Source organism: Micromys minutus, assembly GCF_963924665.1.
Source record: "Micromys minutus genome assembly, chromosome: 4".
Lineage (NCBI taxonomy): Eukaryota > Metazoa > Chordata > Mammalia > Rodentia > Muridae > Micromys > Micromys minutus.
Genome location: NC_137973.1, coordinates 39,084,830 through 39,109,306, shown reverse-complemented (window position 1 = coordinate 39,109,306; position 24,477 = coordinate 39,084,830). Strand labels below are relative to the sequence as shown.

General features: G+C 48.6%; 1 protein-coding gene across 1 annotated transcript; it reads left to right on the top strand.

Moving 5' to 3' along the window:
- Window positions 1–10,815: 10,815 nt before the first annotated feature.
- Window positions 10,816–24,238, top strand: WNT2B (Wnt family member 2B; the record flags this gene model as incomplete). The annotated part of the gene is made up of 5 exons (XM_080915378.1): window positions 10,816–10,997; window positions 17,277–17,497; window positions 18,745–19,022; window positions 20,635–20,899; window positions 24,009–24,238. The coding sequence occupies 5 exons, from the start codon at window positions 10,816–10,818 to the stop codon at window positions 24,236–24,238; spliced, it is 1,176 nt and encodes a 391-aa protein (XP_080771504.1).
- Window positions 24,239–24,477: the final 239 nt, after the last annotated feature.

Genomic DNA, 24,477 nt, shown 5'->3' with positions numbered 1-24,477 from the left:
CTCCAATGGCTGTTGTACAAAATAGTGGAAATGTTTAAGTCCTTCCATGTGGCAGGAGTTTTCAGTGGTATCTTCTTATTGGAGCATCTTTATTAAAGTAGGAAAATCTTTCCTCATTATGCTCATGCAAAGAACTTGTGAAAAAGCAATTGTTTCAGTCAATTACTGTGATGGCCATTCCTTAGGCAATAAGGAAGGCAATGGGATTCTAGGCTGTAATGAACCCACTGACTGAATGATTTTATGAATTGCTCTAAGATCTGTCAATATCCTTTATTTGCCAGATTTCTAATGACAAATGTCAGAAAATTCCAAGGACTGGTGGACTCTTCTATATGCTGAGCCTCCAGCTATTCCTGGACTAACTGTTCTAGTGCCTGTAATTTTTTTGTCATAGGCTATTGTTCAATCTAAACAGGTTAGTGAGTCAACCATCTTAGTAGTAGGGATCTTTGTGTTTTATCAGTGATGTCGACTCTTGGGTCCTGCTTATGGAAAATTTGGACAGTCCATGGCATTCTTTTTTTTTTTTTTTCTTTTTATTGGATATTCTCTGTATTTACATTTCAGATGTTGTCCCCAGTCCACAACCTTGATAAAAATTCTTTAATATTTTTCATCAGGAACATTTCTTATTTGATGGCTTATCCATGAAGTTGGAATGGTAATCTGAGTTTCACACTGTTGTAATAAATCTCTTCCCCCAAAACCTATGGCTATAACAGCCATATATGGCTTTAATTTTCCTATTTGACCTTCTGGCCCTATATATACAAGCCATTTTATACTTTGACTTACCTGGAGTAAAATTTCAACTCTTTGAAATTGGATATCTGTCTCCTGAAGAGGCCAATCTGGAGGTCATGACTTTGGAGAGATTATGGTTATATCTGCTCTGGTATTATCCATTCAACTTCAATATTATTTATTAACACCTTTATTTTTGGACTTTGATCATTTATAGAAAAATTTGCCAACATTTTTGCTTTTTGGCTTCTGGATTGTCTTGTTATCTGTTGACGCGATTTTTAATTTTGATATCTGGATTTTTATTGTCTGTTTTTAGAACAGTGTTGTTTAGTTGTTCTCCAGAAGAGTATTTCCACTGTTGCCCAGGATTGGCTAATTTGAATCTGGTATTGGGAGTTTTTTTATAATAGGCTACCCCATTTATCTGTTGATGACTTACCCTCATTAGTGCAACATCAGCCTTTGCCACATCTTTCGCATGTATCAAATGGCTTAGGCTCTCTTATGGACTCAATTTGGTTTTCTTTATAATTCTTTTGAAATGACTTTGTTTACCATAATTTGGACATTTGTGAGTTTGGCTTTTCTCATAATGTCTAGAAATGGCTTCGCCTTTTAAGGTTATCTCAGGAGAACAAGATCCAGCATCAGTCTTATTTCTAATCCATTTATCAATAGGTGTTGACGGTGCCATCGGTGGCCTGATCACCTCTTTACATTTAGTGTTAGCATTTTCAAAAGCTAAAGATTCAATTAGTCCTTTTAACTGAGGGATTTAATACCTTTCTCACTGTTCATCTTTGTAAAATGTCGGCGGTGTTTCTTTTGGGTTTCTTAAGGCTTTTATGTCCCCAGGCAGTGGCCAGACAAGCAAGAGTTGTTAAGTAAGCTTTCAAATGTAAATAGAAGGGGTTTCCTCGCATCCCAAGTTTGACTCCTCCTTCTGTGGCCTCAGGCCAGTGCTTGGTCTGGTTGACTCTGGCCTGAGATCCTGCTCCAGTGGTTTGCCCAGGCCCAAGTTCCTTACCAGATTCCTGACCTCAGAGATTGCCTTTGCTAAACTGTCTTTGGTCCCAGAGTGTTAGTTTGCACTTTCCTTCCAAAATGTTTTGTTTTAAGGACTGAATGTGAATTTTAAGAGTACGGATAACATGCTCCATGTTGGGTGCCATATATAAATGAATTATTCCTCATATAAATGTAAACAGTGAATTAATCTGTTAATTGTACATTTTTTTACTTCATTCTAGTCTCCAAAAACCACACAGAGAAACCAAGATTTACTTTAAAATGCACCTTAATAGCTGAGCATTCAAATGAATGACCTTAGCCTCCTATGCTAATCTGGCTCCCTCCCAGTCCCGTCAGAGGATAGTTGCATATTATTATTGGTCTGGCTCTTTGGGCTTCAGGTGTGTTTCCATGATCTCTCTATACCTCTTCCTCAAGGCTCCAAATTCTATTATCCTCATTGATCTGACTCTCCCTTTCTCCCTTTTTCTTCCTCTGGTTGGCAGATTTCCCACCCTGTTCTTTATTCTGCTCAGCCATTGGATGATCAGCATTTATTGGCAGGCAGAGAGTAAATGGTAAGAACTGTTTACACAAACTTGAGACAGGAGACTGACTCTTGGTATACACATTACAGTGCCTCTGGATTGAAGCAAGATCTGAGGGCACAGAAATCAGCATTTGAATAACACAAAGGTAAACTTTACACAGTGTAAAACATGCCTATATACATGTGTCATTTAACCCAGGCTGGACTACAGATCATTATGTAGTTGAGGATGGCCCTGAATTTCTGACCCTTCTGCTTCCACCTCCCAAGTGCTAGGATTATAGGACCATACCACCAAGCCAGGCTTAATTTTATTTTTTGGTTTTATGAGACAATCTCACAAAAGTGCTCATTTCTAATAAATAAATAAATAAATAAATAAATAAATAAAGCATATTTTCTCTATTTCTTCCTAATGTCCTCATTATTTTCCAGGCTCCATTTTGGAAATAATATCCCCAGCATGTTACAAAAAGAAGCAAAAAAGGAATTTATTTTCAGCAGGATGTAATGACGCATACCAATAACCCCAGCATGAGCTGGACTGGGGCAGAAAGGTTGGGAGTTTAAGGCCAGCCTGGATTGCACAGCAAGAACCTGTCTCAAAAAAAAAAAAAAAAAAAAAAAAAAAATCCACAGATGGAATTTGTCTAGTATTTTTCTCATGATTTCTCATGACACTAGGATTACAAAAGACACCACAGAGGAGGAAGTCCTGACACCATGGTTATCCTCGTTTTGCCTTTTGCCAGAAATGCACAGTTGGAACAACGGCCTTTCCGATTCACTTCTTTCTGCTAGAGATATACAAGGGAAGCTCCTCTATATCTGCTGATTTTATCACCAGAAACATTCCATTCTCATGCCCATCTCATTCATCTTGGAGGGTCATGCCAGTTGCTCCCAGTCTTGGAGCAAGGCTCTCTATGGAGAGATTGGCTGTCCAGTGAATGAATGCAATGACTTGGTTACATGGGAAGAGTGGACAGCATTTCCTAGGACGTTTCTTCTGCTTTCCCAACTCACTGGGCTGTTTCACCATCTCTCCATCAACAAACGTGGTCCTGTTGCTCTGTAGCAACAAGAGACTTAAGTGTTACTTTTGTCACTGGGTCAAAAACTATGTCCCCGACTCCAATAATGTTGATGCCCCTGCTGAAGTATTTGTCAAGTTTCTCCCACGGTAAAATTCTATTTCCCTTCCACACTCCGTAACTGGGTGGTATACTTTGTGTCATTGAGTGTGCAGTGTCTACATAAATAACCGGAAGTCTTCCTACGTGGGAGATTTGTCCTTTCTCCATCTATTTATTCGTTCAGTTGTTTATTTATATTAGTTCAGACTTGTGGATATTTGTTTTCTTTTTGGATTACTATCCAGAAATGTTTTTATTTTATTGCTCATGGCCGCCTCAACCATCGGGAGCTTTATTAGTTGGTCCCTGTGTTCTTGTGAATCCAATAAGTGACTAACCTACCTAAACAAAAGAAGCTCTCTGGAGGAACTTCGGTAATACTGTGTTTCTAAGATCAAAAAGTTTGAGATACCCAGGGATTCCTTACCCAATCTGGCTTCAGGTGCGTTTGGTTCTACAAGAAGGCGCTTCGGTCCTGGCGGAACCTTTGAATACCACTATTCCACTCTTGGGAACATCTCCATTCTCCGTGTCCAGCCCTATCTGAAACCCAGGGATACCCAAAACGAAGCTCGGCCCTCCGTCCTTCCAGTAGACGCCACGGCGGGGCGCCCTGCGCACGGGGTGCATTCCAGCCGGCCGCCGCAGTGGAGAAGGCTGGGCGTCTGGGCTCGCTCAGTCAGTCCCCGCGGAGCCCGGGCCCTGGCCCGACCCCGGCGACCTGCCTCACCCCTGGGTCTGCGGCGTCTCTGTGGGCCACGTCCGCGCTTTGTGACGCCTGGAACAGAGCGATCGCGGCGAGAGTGGGCTCCACTTCCCTGGGCGCCCGCCCTCCGCAGCCCATTCCCACAGACAGCAGAGGGGCGCTCCCGGCTCAGACCCCGCCTTCCTCTCTCTCTCTAGTTCAGGCTTTCTCGGCAGGGCAGACCCTTAGTCTGCGCCCCAAAAGCCAGTGATAAACAGCTGCAGCTGGAGACCTGGCTAATTGATACAATAAGTTCTGTAATTGCCTCGAAAATAAGGTAATGATTTGGCAGAGGGAATGCTTTGATCTTATCAGCCCAGAGAAATCTCTCCAAGGAAAAGTCAGGGACTGACTGGAGGCTTCCAATTTGGAGTGTAATGCCGCCAGCCTGATTCCGCCCCCCCTCCGCGCGCGCCCTTCCCCCACGTTCCCTATGTCCTTCTGAAAGTTCTGGGCTTTTCAAGAAGAAATTGCCAAAATCCTAAAATGACCGAAAAGTACACACAATTAGGCCGTGAGATATGCGTTGAAGAGGGGTAGATTCTGGACTGTTCGGGGGATGGCTGAAATGCAGAATCCGGTCCTGGAAAGGATGCAGAAGAGGTTGGAATGGAGGTGGGAGGTTAGCTTGGCTCAAGCCTTTGACTTTTTTTTTTTTTTTTTCACACAGGGAGGCTTGCTGACTTGGATTTTACTCGTAGGAGGGGGTACCAGAGGAGAGAGCCTTGTGTGCTCTGCCTCTCCAAGAATACACACACACACACACACACACACACACACACACACACACACACACTCACATGCACACACGCGCACACATACATGCGCGCGCGCGGCGCTGTGGGTGTCCCTGCCTGGCAGAGGCTCCAGCACAAAGAGGATTAGAGAGATGAGCTAATCTGGTTTGTATCCCAGACATGGCCCCAGAAAGGGACCCTGTCTACACTGATGTTTAAGGGAGCAGAGCAGTGATGAATCTTGCTTTGAGGGCCTTGTTGGCTGACACTAACAGACCTTTTCCCACTGGTGTCCCTAAGACGCTAGAGTCCAGGCTTCAGGGTCAAATTTAGGAAGCAGAGAGGCAGAGGCCTTGGGGCATAAAAGAAAGAAGAGATAAAGACAGAGACTGTTCCACAGCAGAAACTAGCTCCTCTCCATCCACTTTCCAGTGGGAAAACTGAGACCCAAAGTGGGAAAGTGACTTACAGTATTGTAAATAATGCCTAAGTACTTCGTTGAGGGTAGAAAGCTTTTTTTTTATTTAATCTTTTCTGGTCCTTGTATTGCAGGAGCTGAGGGCAGGCAACAGATAAAGACTCTAGAGAACATACAGAAGCAGGTAGGCAGATACCCAGAGAGAGTCAGAAAGCCACAAAGATAGTTTTGCTTGTGTGTGTGTGTGTGTGTGTGTGTGTGTGTGTGTGTGTTTTAAGTCATGGAGAAACTGATGGAGATGAGAAAAGAAAGAAGGATATGGATCTTATTTGTGCACACCTCCCTCCCTCCCTCCCTCCCTCCCTCTCTAAGACAGGGAAGTGAGAGGCCTACAGAGGGATAGGGAAACAGACATGGACAAGAGGGAGGTCAACCAGGAGGTAGCCACGTGACAGAATTGAGAAAGAGGGACAGACAACTATCTGGACAGTAAGAAAAGCCAGACAAGTGGAGACAAAAAAAAAAAAAAAAAAACCTAGAAACTGGGCTAGCACTAGACACATCATAAACAAGCTTAAGAGAATAGTGCCCCAGAGAAGAGACAGGGAGAAAGCCTGAGAGTCAAGGAGGGCCATATGAGAGGAGGGAACAGTGGCTCTGTGGACTTTAGCTCACTGGCAGCAATCTAACATCCCGATCAGTCTGGGACCCAGAACAAGCAGCAGGAAAGAAAGAGAGCTCAGTGCTTAGCCACACGATTCAGGCACATGGGGGGGGGGGGAGGTTGAAGGCAAAACTTAAACCTTCATTTGAGGAGAGGCTGGCCAATGACCACCCAGGATCCCAGGAGCACATGGGGGTGGTACTCAGCCTGTCCACTGCTTGGCTCTAGTCTCCTTATATAGCTCAAATGCTCAAAGGCTCCAGACCACCCGGAAGCTCCCACCTCCCTTGTCTTCCTTTCCTGCTGTCCTCTCCTAATGTCCTTCCTTCTTGGTCCTCTGGAGACCTTTGCTCTGTTTGGCCACTTACTAACTGGGAGGAATGGGATGCTGTGCCATCAAGCCCCCTGATTTAGGGCTGGATGTTTCTTTCTCCTGTGCCCCACCCACACCTCCACGCCTGATTGGCCTAGCCACTTTGAGACAGTCCCTCAACTCGCCTGAAAGCTCATAAATACCAAGCAGAGGCCAGTTGGGCTGTGTGACAAGCTGAGATCCCCATAGCATTCTCCTTTAAACTCTTTGGGTTCTCCTCAGGCTCCCCCTTTGTCCTCAGATACCTGGGGTGCATAGCAGGGCAGGAGGTGGGGCATCAGGCATGGTGTGAACCTGGCCCTGATTCAAAAGAGACCTGCCTCAGTCTGCAAAGAAATCCCAGGAAAGGCATCTAGGGGCCATGTACTCAGCAAGCTCAGGAATTCCTTGACTTTCATCCAACACCCCCCCCCCCACTCCAGCTCCTTCTTGGCCTTTCTCTGCTCATTACCATCTACACCACCCCCCACCCACAGGGAAAGAGAAGGTCATCGCCAACTAGGGCCCAAGGAAAGGGGCTTTTTGGAAGATAGGGCGGGGTGGAGTCAGGGCTGTTTGCACACACCAGCTTGCCTTAACTCATCTCCGCTCCCACCCAAAGGGCAGTAACAATCCAAAGCTACTCAGCCATACGAAGCTGAGCACGAGGTAGAGGGGGATTTGAACCCTAAGTGGCCTCGGTGGAGATCAGAGCACAAAGTGAGCTATCGGAGCTGAGCATGGAATCTCCTTTTTTTGCCCATTTTGAAAGGACAGGAGATTATGGCACTGCTGAGAGCTGATCTGGAAGCTGTCTGCAGAAGGTCCCAAGGAGTTTGGCACTGTGTGTGTGCATGTGTGCATGTGTGTACATGTGTGTCCATGTGTGTATGTGTGTGCATGTGTGTATGTGTGTGCATGTGTGTATGTGTGTGTATGTGTGTGCATGTGTGTATGGGTGTGCATGTGTGTATGTGTGTGCATGTATGTGCATGTGTGTGCATGTGTATGTGTGTGCATGTGTGTGTATGTGCATGTGTGTGAGGGTAAAGGGGTGGGGTAAGAAGGGGGGCAGCCTGGAGTTTGTTGGGTATCTGCTAATACTATTGCTCATTATATCTGCAGTATACAGCCTTGAACCCAGACAGAGGCTAGACATCACCTTAAGGCCTTCTCTGTCTGTGTCCATTTGGATGCCCTTGTCAGTGGCAGACACATAGTAGGTACTTTCTGAGTACGACTTGACACCATGTAGGGACCTCCTGACCAGTGTCTAACTCTCAAATCAAAGGCTTCTCCTGCAGGCTCCCATAACTCAGGCAGTGGGGGGCTAAGGGATAAGCTAGAGGAGCAAGATGGAACCTCCAGCCTTGACCCTCTTTCTGGAGGCCCCACAACAGGCCCTTGCGTGAGGAGCTGAGCTCTCCAGTAGTGTCTAGGACTTTGAGGCTGGAAGTTTATTTTGAGATTTGAAGCTTCCAAAGTGGCAGATCCCAGAAAACCTCTTCTCTGGCTCCATAACTGTTCTCTAGTTAAGTGGTTGAGTGCTCGCGCAGTCAGCTGGTTCCTGCAGCTGGGGATCTGGGGGCGGGGGAACAAAGTCTCTTCCTGGGTTCCCTTCTATCGGGCAGAGGTGGCCTGTAAGCTGTGAGGGGTCTTGTCTTCTCAGTCCCCTCCCTTCTTGGAGCTGCTGATGTTTTAGGGGTGGGGGCTCATATCAGAAATATACTTCAATAGTTGAGCATCTGTGTTGTGCCAAGACACGGTCTTGCTCAGCTATGATGATAGTTGAAGCCAAAGAGGGGACTCAGATGTGAATCTGGGGCCCATGTGGGTGAGTCCACCCAATGTAATCATCTTTCAGCTCCCATCCTACAACCCCAGATTCATGTATACAAATAAATGCAGGGCCAGAGTCACACCCAGGTCTAAACACACAGGGGAGTCTGGGAGCAGCAGCATCCAAGCTGGAAGATAGACCCTGCATAGGGGTGGAGCTGGGTTGGGAGGAGGTTAAGAGTGGTCTGAGGAAAGCTTCAGCAAGAAAAGAGCCTAATGTACAGCCTCTTACCTGACCCCCACAGGGAAACTGGCCTTAGAGCCTGTTTCTTACCAAAGCCATAGCAGACCAGAGACCAGACTGGAAGAAAGGGGGATGCAGGGGTGGGGGTGGGGGACATGACATGGCTACCTGCTGGTTTCACTTGAACCCCGAATTTACCCCTTCCCTTTTCTCATCCAAAGCCAGCCCAGCCCCACCAATGATGGTAGGCACCGTCTCTCCTCTCCACCTTAGATTACCTTCCATTTACTTATCTGGACTCCCCTCCTCCCTGGGGCACTCTGCTCCATTTGGCTGACCCCTCTGATGGCCTCACTCTGGCTGGGGGTGTCTGCTGACTGCTTCTAACAGTGTTCCACACCACAATCTGCCCAGCTTACTTCCTGCCCCCTCACACCCTCTCTTCATTAGCACTGATGAGACCCCTTAACCCTGCCTGATACGCCCACAGCCCCCCACCTCCAGTTACCACTTTGTAACATTCCACGCGTTTCACTTCTGATGCTTGTTATCTATCTTGCTCAATAAAGTGTAAGCTCCATGAAGGCAGAGGTGCTTTTTTGATGTGTGAGTGTGTGTGTGTGTGTGTGTGTTTTCTTGGAGCCCAGCACAACCTATCAGATGACAGAAAGTATTTGTGGGACTTGACACATCTACTTTGCCTCTTGCCACGGAAACTGCAGGCAGAGGACTGAGTTGTGGGGAAAGAGGATGAGCGCCCTTCTGAACTCTTCTCTCTTCTGTCTCTGAGATGTCTGCAGCCAGCTGTACCCTGTCCTTCACACTCTGGCATCTCTAACACCCCCACCGAATACGGACTGACAGCGAGTTTGGGGTTAAGGTGGGTGGGCAGTCACCAGCATGATGTTTACATCAGGACTTTATAGTTTAGATAAAATCACGAAGAGAGAAAATCACGAAGAGAGGCATGAAAGACACCTGGGAATGGGAGGCTAGGCAGGAGAAACTGAGGCTGAAGGAGTTAGGCCAGACCTCAGAGGACAGCTCCAGTTGGAAGGCTCCGGGCTTTAAAGAACTTTTATGTTTCAGTAAGGATCATTCTGCCCCCATGGGCTTCTACTTCACACATAGGGAAGTGCCGAGCCCGTTGTGAGGTGGGGGCAAGGGGGGAGCATAAAAAGGGAGCAAGGTATCCTTCCAGCCCACAACACCTCTCCACCTCCTCCCAACTAGCCTCTTCACACACTGCAGGACTGAGGGAGAGGAAGAAGGGTGGAAAGGGAGGGGGAGAAAAGGCACCAGGGCTTCCACCCTCTCCACAGGACCCCCACCACCGGCCTCTGGTGCGGGAAAGCAGCCCAGCTGTTTCTGATTCTTTCCTAGTCGCAGCTCCGCCCGAGGGGGTGGGGGACGGAGATACTGGGAGAGACCGAGCTCTTCGGATCGCTGCCCAGCGGTCAGGGCAGCGGCAGGCGGCTGCGTCCCGCCGCAGGTGTGTCTCTTGGGCAGCTGCACCGCCCTGGGCTGGGAAAGCATCAAGGTGGACAAGAGTCTCAACGACGGGATGAGAGGATGATATCGGCGCAGTGGGTGGGAGAAGCGGGGAGGGGGGAGGGCGATGAGTCCTTGTTGAGAAGGTCCCCCGCCCGAGGCCGGTTGCCCACGGTGCCCAGTAGGCAGCGTGGCCAAGGGAGTCCCACTACTAGGCAACTCTTGCTGGCCAGGTGTCTACCAGCTACCCAGAAACGCAAGAATGGGAGGACCCGAAGAAAGTGCATCTTCTGTGCTTAGAGGACTGGAAGTGTCCGCAACCCACTCCACGCCTCTCCCGCCGCCCCCCGCACCTCCTTCCCTCCGGGTGCGCCTTGCCCTCAAACGCAATGGTCCGCGTTGCTGAGTGAAGGGCGCTAGGACCCGGTGGCGTGGCGTGGCGTCGGTAGGGACAGGGGGCTGTAGGCAGGGAAGAGCCCCGTCGCGGGTGGCCGGAGCAGGTGGGGCGCGGTGGCGCTCCCTGGAACGGAGAGGAGGAGGCGGCCGCCACACCTAGGGCGCCGCGGAACACCGGGGCTGGCGCGGGCGGAGCCCCGCTCAAGGCCGCGCGTGTCCCCGGCCCCGCCCCGTCCAATGAGAGCTGCGGCCGCAGGGGCTGTCGGCGCGCTCTGGCCCCCGCCGCACTCCGCGCCCTGGAGTCACTGACACCGCACCCGACCGCCCACACCCGGCTCAGCTCTCGTCAGTCTCCTGGCTCTGCAGCTCACCGGCTCTAGGGAGCCTTGCCTCCGGCTCCCGGACTCCACGTGCCTCTAGGTCCCCGGTCGCCCATGGTCCCCATGGCCACCCTGTGGGGCGAGCTAGGAGACGCTTGAGGAAGCCCAGACAGTGCCCGTCCACGGCCCTGCGGGCTGCGCGGCGGGAGTCTGCGCGGAGCTATGCTGAAGCCGCAGGGTGAGGACGAAGCCGCGCAGCTCGCCCCTCGGCGTGCCCGCGTTCCGGTCCCCACGCCCAGACCCGCGGCCCCCGACGTGTCCCCAGCTTCTGCCCGTCTGGGTCTTGCTTGCCTGCTGCTGCTGCTGCTTCTGACTCTGCCGGCCCGTGTAGACACGTCCTGGTGGTAAGTATGGTTCTGGGATGTATAGGCGTACTGGAACCACTGCTCTGGCCACCGGCTGTTTTAAGTACCAGCATTGCCTGGGAGGAATTGGAGGGAGGACAGTCCCAGAAGTCTCCAGTGACTGGTGAGGAGATGGAGAGAATGGGGCGCTGGAGAAGAGAGCGCTGGGCATCTGAAACAAGGGAGCTGGTGCTTGAAGTCCCCTTGACTGTCACACTGTGCCCCTTGTATTTCTACTCAAGCCTCTAGGGCAGAAGCTACTGTCTGAGTCTCTCTCAGGGTGGGTTCGAGAAACTAGTTGCCACTCCACATCATGCAGTGACTGTTTGGCATGGTGTGGCCTTCAAAAAACCTTCCACTACCTAAGGGTCCCTGGGGACACTAGTAGTGGGGCAACTGGCTGTTCCCCACAACCCTCTGCTAAGACTAGCCCACACAGTGAGCCAGTATCCCCGGAAAGGCTTAGAAGTGAAACTGAGGCACAAACTACTTCCTTCCCTTCAATTCCCACAATCTAAACAAATTAAATACTTGGGGTTGCATAACCCAGGCATTTGTCACCAGCCTTGGCTTTGAGGGTGTTATTTGGCACACCGGTGTCCCCTTTTGCTTTTCTGTCCCAGATGACATGACCTCCCACCTTTTCCCCCCAAGCCCCAGGGGCTTCTAGAATCTCAGGAGTTGTGAGACCCTCTCTTCAGATCTCTTCCTGCCGGCCATAAGCTTCAGACACTTCCAGAGGGCAGATGAGGCAAAAGGCGTCTGGGATCCACCCGATGCCTGCTGTGTTCTTTGTAGAATTCCCTACCCAGCGCCAGGACTCCTCCAGCCCCCTTTGGATACTCATCCTCTTTCCAGAAAGGGCAAAGGAGGCAGAATCGGACTGCAGAAAGATTCGGATCTCTCATTCTTCCTTTCACCCCTCCAGTAAACTGGCCTCTTGGACTGGACTAGAGCCCCTCCCTAGCATTCAGTGCTCCCCTTTCCCCTTGCTCCGCTCCTCCCCTGAAACAAGCACCCCTTCTCCACCCCCACCCCTACCTCCCACAAAGCTAGGCCGACTCTTCTCTTGTACCCTGGCTGCTTTTCTCCTTTGGACTAGGAATCTGGGCTGGAGGGGTGAGGGGTAGCTGACTGAGGGGCAAGGCGGCTTGGACGGCAGATTCCTATCATTTCAAGATGCTGCTCTCTCCATCCCCACCCCCACCCCTGTTTTCCTGTTAAAGAAAAATCTTTCTTTTAGATCTTTTTTATCTCTGCAGTGTTGGGGAAGGCAAAGGGGGGGGGGGGGAGTCAGATGAGGAAGCAGAGAGGCCTATATCTTACATCTGGCTTGAAACATTCCTTTAGAAAGGGAAAGGGAAAGAAGGAAGATGGAGAAAAAGCCTTTCAATGACTAGAATGAACTCTACCCCCTTTATCTTTATGGCCCAGTTTGACTGGGGACTTACATCTTCGGGTTCCCTGTGAAAAAAGCATGGAAGCATGTCTTACCCAGTGCTTACCTTTATCTGGCCTACATGGCAGGTGGCTTTTCCAAACTCTTGATTGCTTTTCATCAGTTTGCAATAGTCTAGGTGACCCACTGATGCCGAGATGAGGAAGGAGCACTCTGGGCATTTCCACATTCTGGTAACGGTTCCTAAAGACTTGCCTGCAGCTCCTCTAGCCCCCATTCTCACTCCTGGAGACTACTCCCTTTCCCATTTCCTTCCCTTCTCCCTCCTTCCACAAGTGGTTCATATTAAAGACGTTGCAAAAGCTGCTATATGGAAGAGCTAGGTAGGGAGGCAGGTGACAGAGGGACTGAGCAATTCCTATGCCCTTGTGAAACAGAGAAAGACAGCACCAGGGCCAGGGTGAGTGAGGGTGGGGGTGCAAAGCTCATTTGCAAAGCTCAATTCCATTTCCCTGACCTCCACACGCCACAGCTGCAGAGATGTCCGTCTCTGTGCTCAGCACTTGGAGAAGGAGACCTGAGTTCTAAAGGCAGGCCTGGCCCCTGAGTGATTGTCTCAAACCCAGCAAGATCAGTAGTGTGTACGAGCGTACAGTCCCTGGAAGAGATGATGTCTACTGACCCAGTGTGTTCCTGTTCTTCTTTGGAGCAGAAGGGCTATCTCTGTGACCAGTCAGCAGTCTGATCTCACAGCTCAGGACTCTCCTTCCTTTCCCACAACTCCTTCTGCTTCTTCCCTTAACTAGAAGAGACACGTGGTTTCTGCTCAGTCTGTGACGAGAAATGTGGATATATGGAGACTCACAAGAGCAGGGCTCAAAGAGAGAGAGCAGAGAGCAGCGTCATATTAGTTCTACTGCTACTGTTCACAGTAACAGTACCGATCCCTTTATGGATCCCCTGGTAAGTTCCAGCACCATGGCAAACACCTTGTTAAGCATCACCTTTAATCTCCAGGATAAGTGAGTGTGGTAGGTGCTGTTATAAATCCCTGTTACACCAATGAAGAGATTGAGAGATAGGAGAGAAAGGGAAAACAACAAAACCAAAACATGCTGGTCATGGTGGCACACGGCCTTAACTCTAGCACTGAGTTCCAGGTCTGCCTGATCTAGATAGCAAGTTTTAGGCAAAAGTGAGACCCTATCTCAATGATAAGGGGGAAAAAACCCCTCAAATTTATACCAATTCTGGAGCCATACAGTTTTATTTCTAATCAAGCACAGATGTTTCTCTTGCTCCTAGGATAAGAATGAATTTTAGCGGGACATTATGGCACATTCCTGTAATAGCCCTACTCAGGAGGCTGAAGCAGGGAAATCATAACTTTGAGGCCAGGCTTGGATATATAGTGAGACTCAGAAACAAAACAACCAACCACAAACCCCCTTGTGTTTGAAGTAAGATGGCTTCCTCCGTCCTGGTTTTCCCCAAGTGTCCTTTCACAGAGTGGGATTTCCATCAATATTCCAGAACCCATAATGCTGAGATTTCCCTGACTCACACTCTGTGGTATCATCGTGCTGTTGTCTTTGAGACATCAACTATTATGTCTGCATCCCTGGCTGCCCTGGAATTCTATACAGACCAGGCTGGCTTTAAACTCAGAGGCCTGCCCGTTTCTGCCTTCTGAGTGCTGGGATCATATATGAACCACCACTCCCAGCTATGTCTTGGAATTTTTTTTTACACAATGTTCTGTGACCTGTGTACTATGAAGAGACTGGTTAAAGAACAGATCTGGTGTGGGGGGGTTCACGGTCTTCTCTACATTCTGAGTCCTGTTTGTGTTGAGTTGAAACATTTATACTAATGTGTAGACAGACACATAAAGGAATCAGAGAGGCCAGGTATGGTGGCTCATGCCTTTAATCCCAGTACTTGGGAGGCAGAGGCAGGCAGATCTCTGTGAGTTGGATGCCAGCCTGGTCTACAAAGTCAGTCCAGAATAGCCAGGGCTATTACACAGAGAAACCCTGTCTCAAAAACAAAACACACAAACAAAACGAAACAATAAAAAAAAAAAAAAAAAAAAAAAAAGGAGTTGGGGATCCCTGGCTCTGATCAAAGGATAGAAACATAAAGTGTTGAAAAAGAACACTCAGTGTTTTGGTGTTGATAAGGAATCAAACTAACTGAATAGAGTTGGAATGCCATGCCTAGGAGAGATGGAATCGGGGATAATCAGAGCAAGCACATAGTACTACTGAGTACCTACTATGTGCCAGAAGCTTTCCTTAGCACTGGTTATACTGACAGGAAGATTGCCATTCAGTGGATGTGGAGGCTGAGAGAGTCCAGGCACATATAAACGCCGAGAAGCAAGGCTAGTTTTGGTCCTAGTGACTTTGCCAAAGGAAAGAAGGTGAATTTGGTCAAAAGCAGCCGAAGGGAGCCCTCGGGCACAAGAGGCTGGGGTGGAAGAATTAATTTCTGAAAGGGAAAACAGGAAGTCGGGACTGAGGTGTCCCCTTGCAGACAACAAGCTGAGGAATAGATATCATGAAGTCTTTGTGCCCTTAACAACTAAGCTCAGTAACTGGCACGTGGCAGGCATTGTGCAAGCGTGCACTGGGCTGAGGGCAATGGGTTCAGCTTCAGAGTTAGAATTATTGGCAGTTTCCACATTTGACTACAAGGGCTCTGAGAACTAGACAGCAGGCAAACCCCATGCAGGGTCTTGAAGCAGTTACTTAGGAACACGCATCGTAGTAGGAAAACCTAATTATCTTCCCATCTTATATACCGACCAGATGTTCCCATACTCATTGAGGGTGTAATAAGAAGGATCAGTGTGGGCCACAGCAGAATAGATTAAAGTCAGACCACAGGAAGGCCTTTTTACCAGAGTTTGTCCTACCCTACTCCAGACTGTCTATGAGGGCAGGATTATTGGTCTGCCATTCCCATCCAGCCTCCTTCCTCCAAGCCCCACATAAAAAAAAACAAACACCCATTGCCTAGATCAGTAATCTGGGGCTGAGCTGGGGAAGCAGATCGGTGGTGAGACAGGGACGAGCTCCAACTCTGATGGTTTCAATACTCCAAACAAAGCACCAGGGCAGTGGGTGTAACTCAAAGCTGTGCGTCAGGCAGGCCTTTCCGGCCTGGCCCAGCCTGGGCTGTTTATTTTGTTTGTTCCTGGAAGCTGCTGCTCTGATGGACAGTGCTAGGGATGCTGATTCCATGAATTTGTTCTTGGAGGATGAGCCCTCTCACCCTCACTTTAGGGATGCTGAGTCTATGGGATTTGCTCTTGAAGGAACAACCCCCTCACCCTTCCATCGGGACAGATGGGGCTCATCAGACCTCCTGAGTTCCCGAAGAGGCCAGCACTAACCCTCCTTGTGTTTGCCTGAGTTACTGTCACTAGTGATGATCTACTCTGTGGGTGAGGGCTGGCTGTGGGAATGTATGGTGGGGGCAGGGCTCAGAGCTGGTGGAGTTGCCTCTCCTCTATTGGCTGCCTTCTCTTCTCTCCACTCACTTCTAGGCCTACTTTGGGGCCATTGCCAAACCACTGGCTCATTCATAGTTCAGACCAAAGATTTTCTGTTTGCAGTAGCAACTAGTCACCACAGTTCCCACCTGTTCCCAACAGGAAAGACAGCAGCAGTTCAATTTCCGAGTTTGCACGAGAGAACAGAATATACTGAAAATTCCAAGGTGTGTGTGTGTGTGTGTGTGTGTGTGTGTGTAGGTTATAGGGGAGACAGCAAAGCAGAGAAGCTGAGCCACAGAAAGGGAGAAAATGAGTCTCATCTCTTTGGGGGACTCCTTGGGGAGAAAGGGTGATATTGTTCTTGTTTTCTCTCCAGAATCTCCTGAGACCATGGTAGAGTCCAAGGGCAAGAGTGTTGAAGGAGAGGTAATATTGCCTTGAACAGGTTTTGAATGATGCTGGCAGCTCACCTATCCTTCAGTGGCCATCTTGCTTGATCTTATAAATTGGTCAGACTACAGACTGATGGACTGATTGACTGACTGATGTATTGAGACACATTCTCATTATGTAGCTCTGGCTGACCTAGAGCCCTCTGTGTAGACTAGGCTGCTCTAGAATTCAGAGCCTGTCCCTGTCTCCTGACTGTGGATTCAAAGGCCTGTGCTATCCTGTCCACTGGCCTCCTACTACTTTGTCCTGTTCAGGCTTCCCACTGCAAACAGCTGTTTGTCCATGTAGATCCTTCCTGGACAGTGTGTTGTATAAGTTGGGGAAACTGATTAAGTAAGCTCTAGGGCCTGGAAGTAAAGGAAGGGGGGGGGGGTAAAAGACAGGGGTCTTGTTCTATAGCTTCAGGATTAGAACCGAGGATGTTTTAAGTTACTAGATCCAAAGCTGTAAACATTACTGAAACCTGCTCACAAGTTTTCCAGCTCCCTCCTCTCTTCATTCCGCTGCAACCAAGCTGTCTTCATGGACCAGCCACTGAGTGGTACCTCTTACATGAGCACGTAAGAGTGTTGTCTCACATTCTCATTTTGTTTATTTTTCTGTGAGAATCTTAATCTGTGGGTTCGTATGACATGTCACAAGCCTGGCCCGTGTTCTACAAGTGTGTGTCACTTTGCTTTGGCTAGGGCACTGGTAATGGTGGAGACCACTCAATTACTCAGTAATTCTTTCTCCAATGGTGTAGCTTTTTTTTTTTTTTCTTTTTTCTTTTCAGAGATTGCAGGTAATGGTTCTACCCATCAGCCTCAGAGAAGGTCTTGGGAAAGGAGGGAATCTCTTTAAGGTCTAGCTAACAAATAACTTGTGTTTTTAACCCTCTGCTGATGCCCAGCCCTTTTATGACAAGGCCATCTCCACTTTACAGGTACATAGGGGCACTAGGAGCCCGAGTGATCTGTGACAACATCCCCGGTCTGGTGAGCCGGCAGCGGCAGTTGTGCCAGCGCTACCCAGACATCATGCGCTCAGTAGGTGAAGGTGCCCGGGAATGGATCCGAGAATGTCAGCACCAGTTCCGCCATCACCGCTGGAATTGCACCACACTGGACCGGGACCACACAGTCTTTGGCCGTGCCATGCTTAGAAGTAGGGTCCTCTTCCAAGCTTCCGAAGCCCCTTCCCTTCCTATGCTTGGGGTGGTGAGTTAGAAGGGTAGGCATGATCCCCTTCATTTCCCTACATACTACTTTATAATCCAAGAAGCAGTTGTGAGCAAACCTTAGATTATAATCTAAGAAGCAACTGTGAGCGAACAGCCTCTCTCTAGCCTAGAGTTGCAAGCCAGGGTCCCTCTCAACCTAAGCGCTCCAAAATGGTAGGTCAAGGTAAATATTCCCTGCTACTTCTTCTCTGGCTTCCCCATACCCAAGCCCAGGTGGGCACCAATGAACTCCTTGGCTAAGGACGAGGACCAGGCTCTTTGTTTTTTATGACCACAATCATCATCACACGAGCACCCTAACATTCCCAACATTATAGCAATGGGCACAGGAGATAAACAGAGGGCGATATGCAAATATTCCAAGAGTCGGTACCTTGACCCCAGCTCAGCAAAGGAGTTCAGCAGAACTAGAGGGCAAAGGAGGAGGAAAAGGGTGAGATGGGGCTCTGCAGGCGAAGAACTGGGGGTGTTGAACTTCCATCTGCAAGAGCAGACTGCTTAGTATGGTTCTCTGAACAGGCTGACCCCCTGGGCAGGGGGGTCCACACTGCGGGGGACCTGTCCAGCAGAGGGGGCCTGAAACCCCTGTAATGTTGACTAAGGCAGGTGTAGCTGCATCAGGACTAGTACTCTCTTCCTTCTCTCCCTACTCTGTGGTGTGTATGTGTGTGTTAGAGAGAGCACACACATGGGAGAGAGAAAGTGAGAGAGCATGGGGGAGGGGGGGCTAGGGAAAACAAGAGGAAACAGAGTAGAAGGTTAGCCCCAAAGCTCAGATATACCAAGGAGTGGAACAGTGAGGGCTGAGAGCAAAGGCTGGCTACTCTGAGGGATGCTCTTAGAAGACAAGGACACTTTGATGGGTGGGGTGGACTCTGGAAAAGCTGAGGAGACTTCTGAAGTCATGCTGATTGAAGAAAGGGATGGACAGAGTTGGGCATGTAGCCTGTTCCTGCAATCCCAGCCCTAGGGAGGCTGAGACAGGAAAATCTCAAGTTCAAGGCCAGGTTACATTTACATAACACTTTCCAGGCCTGGACCATAGAGTACGCCACTGTGAGAAACAACCAAAAGCGTGTGCGTGCGTGCACACGCATGTGTGTGAGAGAGGGTGGTGTTGGGAGGCGCAGGCTGGGCCGGTCCTGTAATCTGTCTCTGCCTCTCTGTACAGGCAGCCGGGAGGCAGCGTTTGTCTATGCTATCTCATCAGCAGGAGTGGTCCACGCTATCACCCGGGCCTGCAGCCAGGGTGAGCTAAGTGTGTGCAGCTGTGACCCATACACCCGTGGTCGGCACCATGATCAACGAGGGGACTTTGACTGGGGTGGCTGTAGTGACAACATCCACTATGGTGTCCGCTTTGCCAAGGCTTTTGTGGATGCCAAAGAGAAGAGGCTTAAGGATGCCCGGGCCCTCATGAACTTACATAACAACCGCTGTGGTCGCACGGTCAGTACTCACATCTGGGTATGTGTGTTCACATTTTCTGGTGTAAACCAGTGATTGTGACCACAGGCTGAATTCGAAGGTGGAAGACTCAATGGCTTCTGGTTCACTTCCAAAATCCCTAACCTTCTGCCACAGACTGCAAGGGAGCCTGGGAATGTGGGGTGGGGGCTTGGGAGTGCGACTTGGGAATGCATAGCCACAATCAAGTTTTCATACGACAGAAAAATAACTTTCTTTTTCTTCCTTTTCTTTTTTATCTTCCCTGTCTCTTTTTCTTTCCTTGTTTCCTTCCTTTTTTGTTTTCTTTTGGGTTTTCTGCATGGAGGAGGGGATGGGGTGGGGTGGAAAGTGTTTGTTTGTTTTAGAGACAGGTCTGTGAGGTCTTGGCTGTCTTGGATATGTATAGGCCAGGCTGGCCTTGAACTCACGAAGATTCGCTTGCCTCTGCCTGCTCCGTGCTGGGATTCAAGGCATGCAGCACCATGCTCTGCCTTGCTTTGTATTGTTTAGTCTGTTTTGTTTTGGTGACAGGGTCCCACTCTGCCTTTAGCCTAGGCTGATCTCACATTTGTGGCCATACTCTTGTCTCAGCCTCCTGAGTACTGGGATTATCTTTCTGTGCCACCATGCCTGACTGAAATGTAAATTTTAAATAAAAATTTGATCTGTATCTGGCTGTGCACACGCATGTGGAGGTGTGAATATATATGCTCTTGCTTTGTCACAGGCCAGAGGAGGATGTCTGGTGTCTGCTCAGCCAGTTCCCATCATAATCTCTCGAGAAAGGGTCTCTTGCTGAACCAGAAGCTAAATCCCAGCAATCCTCCTGTCTCCAATCCTGTTTCTGTAACCCAGTGCCCACCACTGGGGTTACAGGTTTATGTACTACCACACCTAGAGCTTTAGGTGGGCTGTAAAGACTTAAACTCAGGTCCTCACAGAGACTGTAAGCGCTCTTACATCCTGAGCCATCTTCCAAGCCCCAGAGTAGTTTTTAATTTACTAAATTTTAATTTTTAAAAATTTTAATTATTGTTGTGGATATATGCATGATAGATATGCCAGGCATGCATGGCATGGTGCATGTGTGGAGGTCAGAGGGCAACTGGTTCTCTCCTACTTATACCTGATCTGGGATCAAGCTCAGGTTGCCAGGCAAGAGCCTTTCGTTGATATCAGCATCACAGACCCAAAGGCAGTTTTGTTTTATTCTGTTTTTAAGAAGGAAATTTTCCTTCATGATGAGTAAGAGATTCAGGTAGAGCTTTAGGCTACTCTCTGGTATCTGAGCATCTGCTATATACTGTGCTGAGAAATGGCTTGCTATAAAAGCAGAAGATGTGGCATTTAGCTCTTTAAAAGGTTATACAGGCTGTCATCAGAAGACTCCTGTGGCTTGACAATCCACCAGGCAGTCACGAAGAGCAAAGGTTGGTCCTGGAAGATTTCCTAGAAGGGATTCTGTAAGTTCAGAACGATTAGGTGGGATCTGATGTGGAAAAGACTCACCAAGGGCTCAGCCCGCAGGCCTGGACCAGCAGAGCTTACAGCACTACTGCGTTTGACCCCAGAGAAGACTCACAGTGTCCTGACCGGTCTCCTCCTCCCCTAGGCTGTGCGGCGATTTCTGAAGCTGGAGTGCAAGTGCCATGGTGTGAGTGGCTCCTGTACCCTGCGCACCTGCTGGAGGGCACTCTCAGACTTCCGCCGCACAGGTGACTACCTGAGGAGGCGGTATGACGGGGCTGTGCAGGTGACGGCCACACAGGATGGGGCCAATTTCACAGCAGCCCGCCAAGGCTACCGCCACGCCACCCGGACTGATCTTGTCTACTTTGACAACTCCCCTGACTACTGTGTCTTGGACAAGGCTGCAGGTGAGAAAGTAGCAGGCACAGACATGGAGCCTAGTTATTAGCACAGGTACTTCTGCCTAATCAGGGGCTGTCCAGTTCGCAGGAGTTAAGCAAGGGAAAGGCTCAAGGTTGCACAAGTAGGTCATATGTCACTCACTATATCCCTGGTGCCAGAGAACATTTAAATGAGCCACATGTTTTCAAGTTCTGGATAAGATGTGAGCTACACACACACACACACACACACACACACACACATGAAAGTGATACAGCAAACAAATGTAACTAAAAAGAAAAGTGACTAGAGAAATCAAAGATTTGTTTGAATATGGGGAATTGAAGCAGCTTCTTGATGAAATCTAGAGTCCAGAAGGAGTGAGGGAAATGGGAGGGTCTCTGCCAAGGCCGGGGAAGCAGCAAAGACTTGATACAAACAGAAAATGGCTGCTTCTCAGTCTGTTCTAAGTATGTGTGGCAGTGGGGCAGAGGTCTTGGGAATACTGCAAGGTGATAAGATGTTTCTATGAGCAAATGGAAGCTCCCAACTTGGTCCATGTGAATTAAACCAGGGGCAGTATGTAGTCGAATGCAGCTGCTTCTCCAGGTTCCTTCATGGTGTCCAGGCTCTTCTCCCGGGCAGATTCGATGGTCAAAACTTGGTAGAGTAGCACCCTGAGCCGTGGCTGGTGGCTTCTGTCCTGTTTTGTGTGTTCTCCATCTTTCCTGAGTGTCCCAGAGTGCTTCAGCCCAAAGACAGCTGGTCGCATCCCTTTTCCTAATGGGGGCCATATGAATTCTAGAAGCCAAAGAGGTTAGGGATGCCCTCTGACCTCCTAGTGGTTTACTAGTGGTAGCTTTTCCATGTGGTCTAACTCAGAGGATTCATATCTGGATTCCCTGGGAATAATTTCCACACATCTGTAGAGACTATTCTACCACTCCCAAAATGTGCCTTTGGGGTCTGGAGGGAGGATGAGTCATACACTTATTATTTTTCTCAGAGGCATAAATTTAGGTCTCATAAACACTGAAGATCCCAATGGTATAAGCCACCCCAGGAGTATGGAAACAGGTATTGCCTCCACAGCAGTAATGGCAACTAAACTTCCTGCATTGATCAAATCCTCATTGCTGCTGTTTCCACTGCAGAAGCAATAAGCCACACGCGATTACATTCGTCCCCTCTTATCTATGGGGGCTGTGCTCCAAGGTCCAAGGGATGCCTCAAAGGGCAGATGGTACTAAACCTTATATTAGGTCCCATAAACCTACCTCTTACTTGGCTTTTTAGACATACATACCTGTGATGAAGTTTAATTTTTAATTGATAAATAAGAGAGTAGATCTGTTTTTTTATTTTATTTTTGTTGTTGTTGTTGATATTGCTGATCTAACCCAGGCTCCTACAGTATCCTGGGCAACAACTCTACCACTGAGTCACAGATAGTACAATTTTAATAACATACATTTACAAGTTTCAGTCATTTATCTTTGGATTGTCCATTTAATACTTGTAGAACTACAGTTGAAGCTGGGTAGCAAGCGACAGTGAATAAAACCATGATCAAAACTACTATAGTTAGTCCAATTCAAAACCCAAACCTTTTAGTCTAGTTAATTTAAATCTGTTGACTTTAAGAGGTCAAGTACAGTCATAGCTGGTATGCTTGTATAGCTCCAGAGTGTAGAAGAGGATTTTGGTATTTAAGACCCAGCCCTGGAGTCAGAATAACACATGTAATAGACCTAGCCAGCCCATATTCTAGAGCAGTAGTTTGCTAACATTTTGGATTATATATTCCTGGGTTTAAAAAAAAGAAAATAAGAGGGTGCTGGAGAAATGGCTCCGTGGTTAAGAGCACTTGTTACTCTTCTAGAGGACCTGAATTCAGTTCCCTGCATCCACATTAGGTTGCTCAGAACTGCCTGTAACTCTAGCTCCAGGGGATTGTTGCCCTCTTCTTCTGAACTATGAGCACACCCATACACACGTGTGCATATACACATACAAAGATATATATACACAGAGAGAAAATAAAATCAATCTTAAAAGTAAAACTGAGAGCTAGAAAAGTGGCTCAGCAGGTAAAGGTGCTTCTGCAAACCCCATTAATCTGAGCTTGATCCCTTGACCCCCATGGTACCATAAGGTGGGAGGGGACTAACCTCTGCAAGTTGTTCTCTGAGTGTATGCTGTGGCCCATGCACTCATGTGGCACACACACACACACACACACACACACACTTTTAAGAAATAAAATTGAGCATGTGTGTGCACTGTGTGTATGTGCACTTAGACGTCTGCTCATGTTGTTGCTGTACTGTGTAATTATAAGATGTTCATGCTTCCTACACTGTTGTTGTCATCACTGTATCAGTGCTGGGATCCAACACATGCTAGGCAGGTACTTCACCACCGAACTACACTCCTAGCCCTAATTTTCGAGAATCCCTTCTGAAAAGGGTATAACAGGAACTTCTTGCAACAAGCCTTCAGCCTGTCATAGCAATCAGCCCAGGTCTGTTGGATAGAAATGATAAATGTACACTGACAATCCATTTCATTAGATGTGAGCTGTTTTGTTTCTTGGGGACAGGATCTCACCATACATTCCAATTTGACCTCAAACTCACCACAGAGCCCAGGCTAGCCTAGACCTAAATTAGCTTCCCTGCCTCAGTGTTTTGCATGATGGGGTTACAGGCAGGTGCTACACCTGGCTAGGTGTTATTTTATATACATTTTCATATATGGAAACTGAGGCCCAGATACAGTCATTAACTTGCTAAATAGCTTTAGCTATGAAGTGGCACAATTAGAATTTAAATCCAGATAACATGACATCACATCCCCCACAAAATAGAGAGCCTTCCACAGGTCTTACATTTTTAAACTAGATTCTGAAGAGAACACGGCAGTGTGGGGCTGCAGGAAAGGGATGGCGGCTGGGACTAGTACCTCTGGGGAGCTTTGATGGTGGCAACGAGAGAACCTGGGCGAGAGGGCAAGGAACCATCATTCTGGTCATGTTTTCAGAAAAAGGGGATTCTTTATGGCTTAGGAGTGTCAGGGTACCCAGAGTGGCTGAAGCAAAAGTAACGTGGCTCTCACCTCCCTTCCCCGATTCAGGTTCCCTAGGTACCGCAGGCCGCGTCTGCAGCAAGACTTCTAAAGGAACAGATGGCTGTGAAATCATGTGTTGTGGCCGAGGGTATGACACAACTCGGGTCACCCGTGTCACCCAGTGTGAGTGCAAATTCCACTGGTGCTGTGCGGTGCGGTGCAAGGAGTGCAGAACCACTGTGGATGTCCACACGTGCAAGGCCCCTAAGAAGGCAGAGTGGCTGGACCAGACCTGAGCACAGATGTCTCACTTTTCCCTCCACTTCAAGCCTCTGACTCAACAGCACAAGACCCTTGCATGCACACTTCTTCCACCCTCAGTCCTGGGTTGCTACAGCTTCTGTTATGGACCTGGAGAGTGATCCAGAGGGACCCCGAGGTCCTGGCTGGTTCCTTAGCCCTAGGGAGGCGTTGGTAGGGGATGGATATAGGAGACTGAGTGGCTCCCTGATCGTCCATCTGGAGGTTTGAAGGG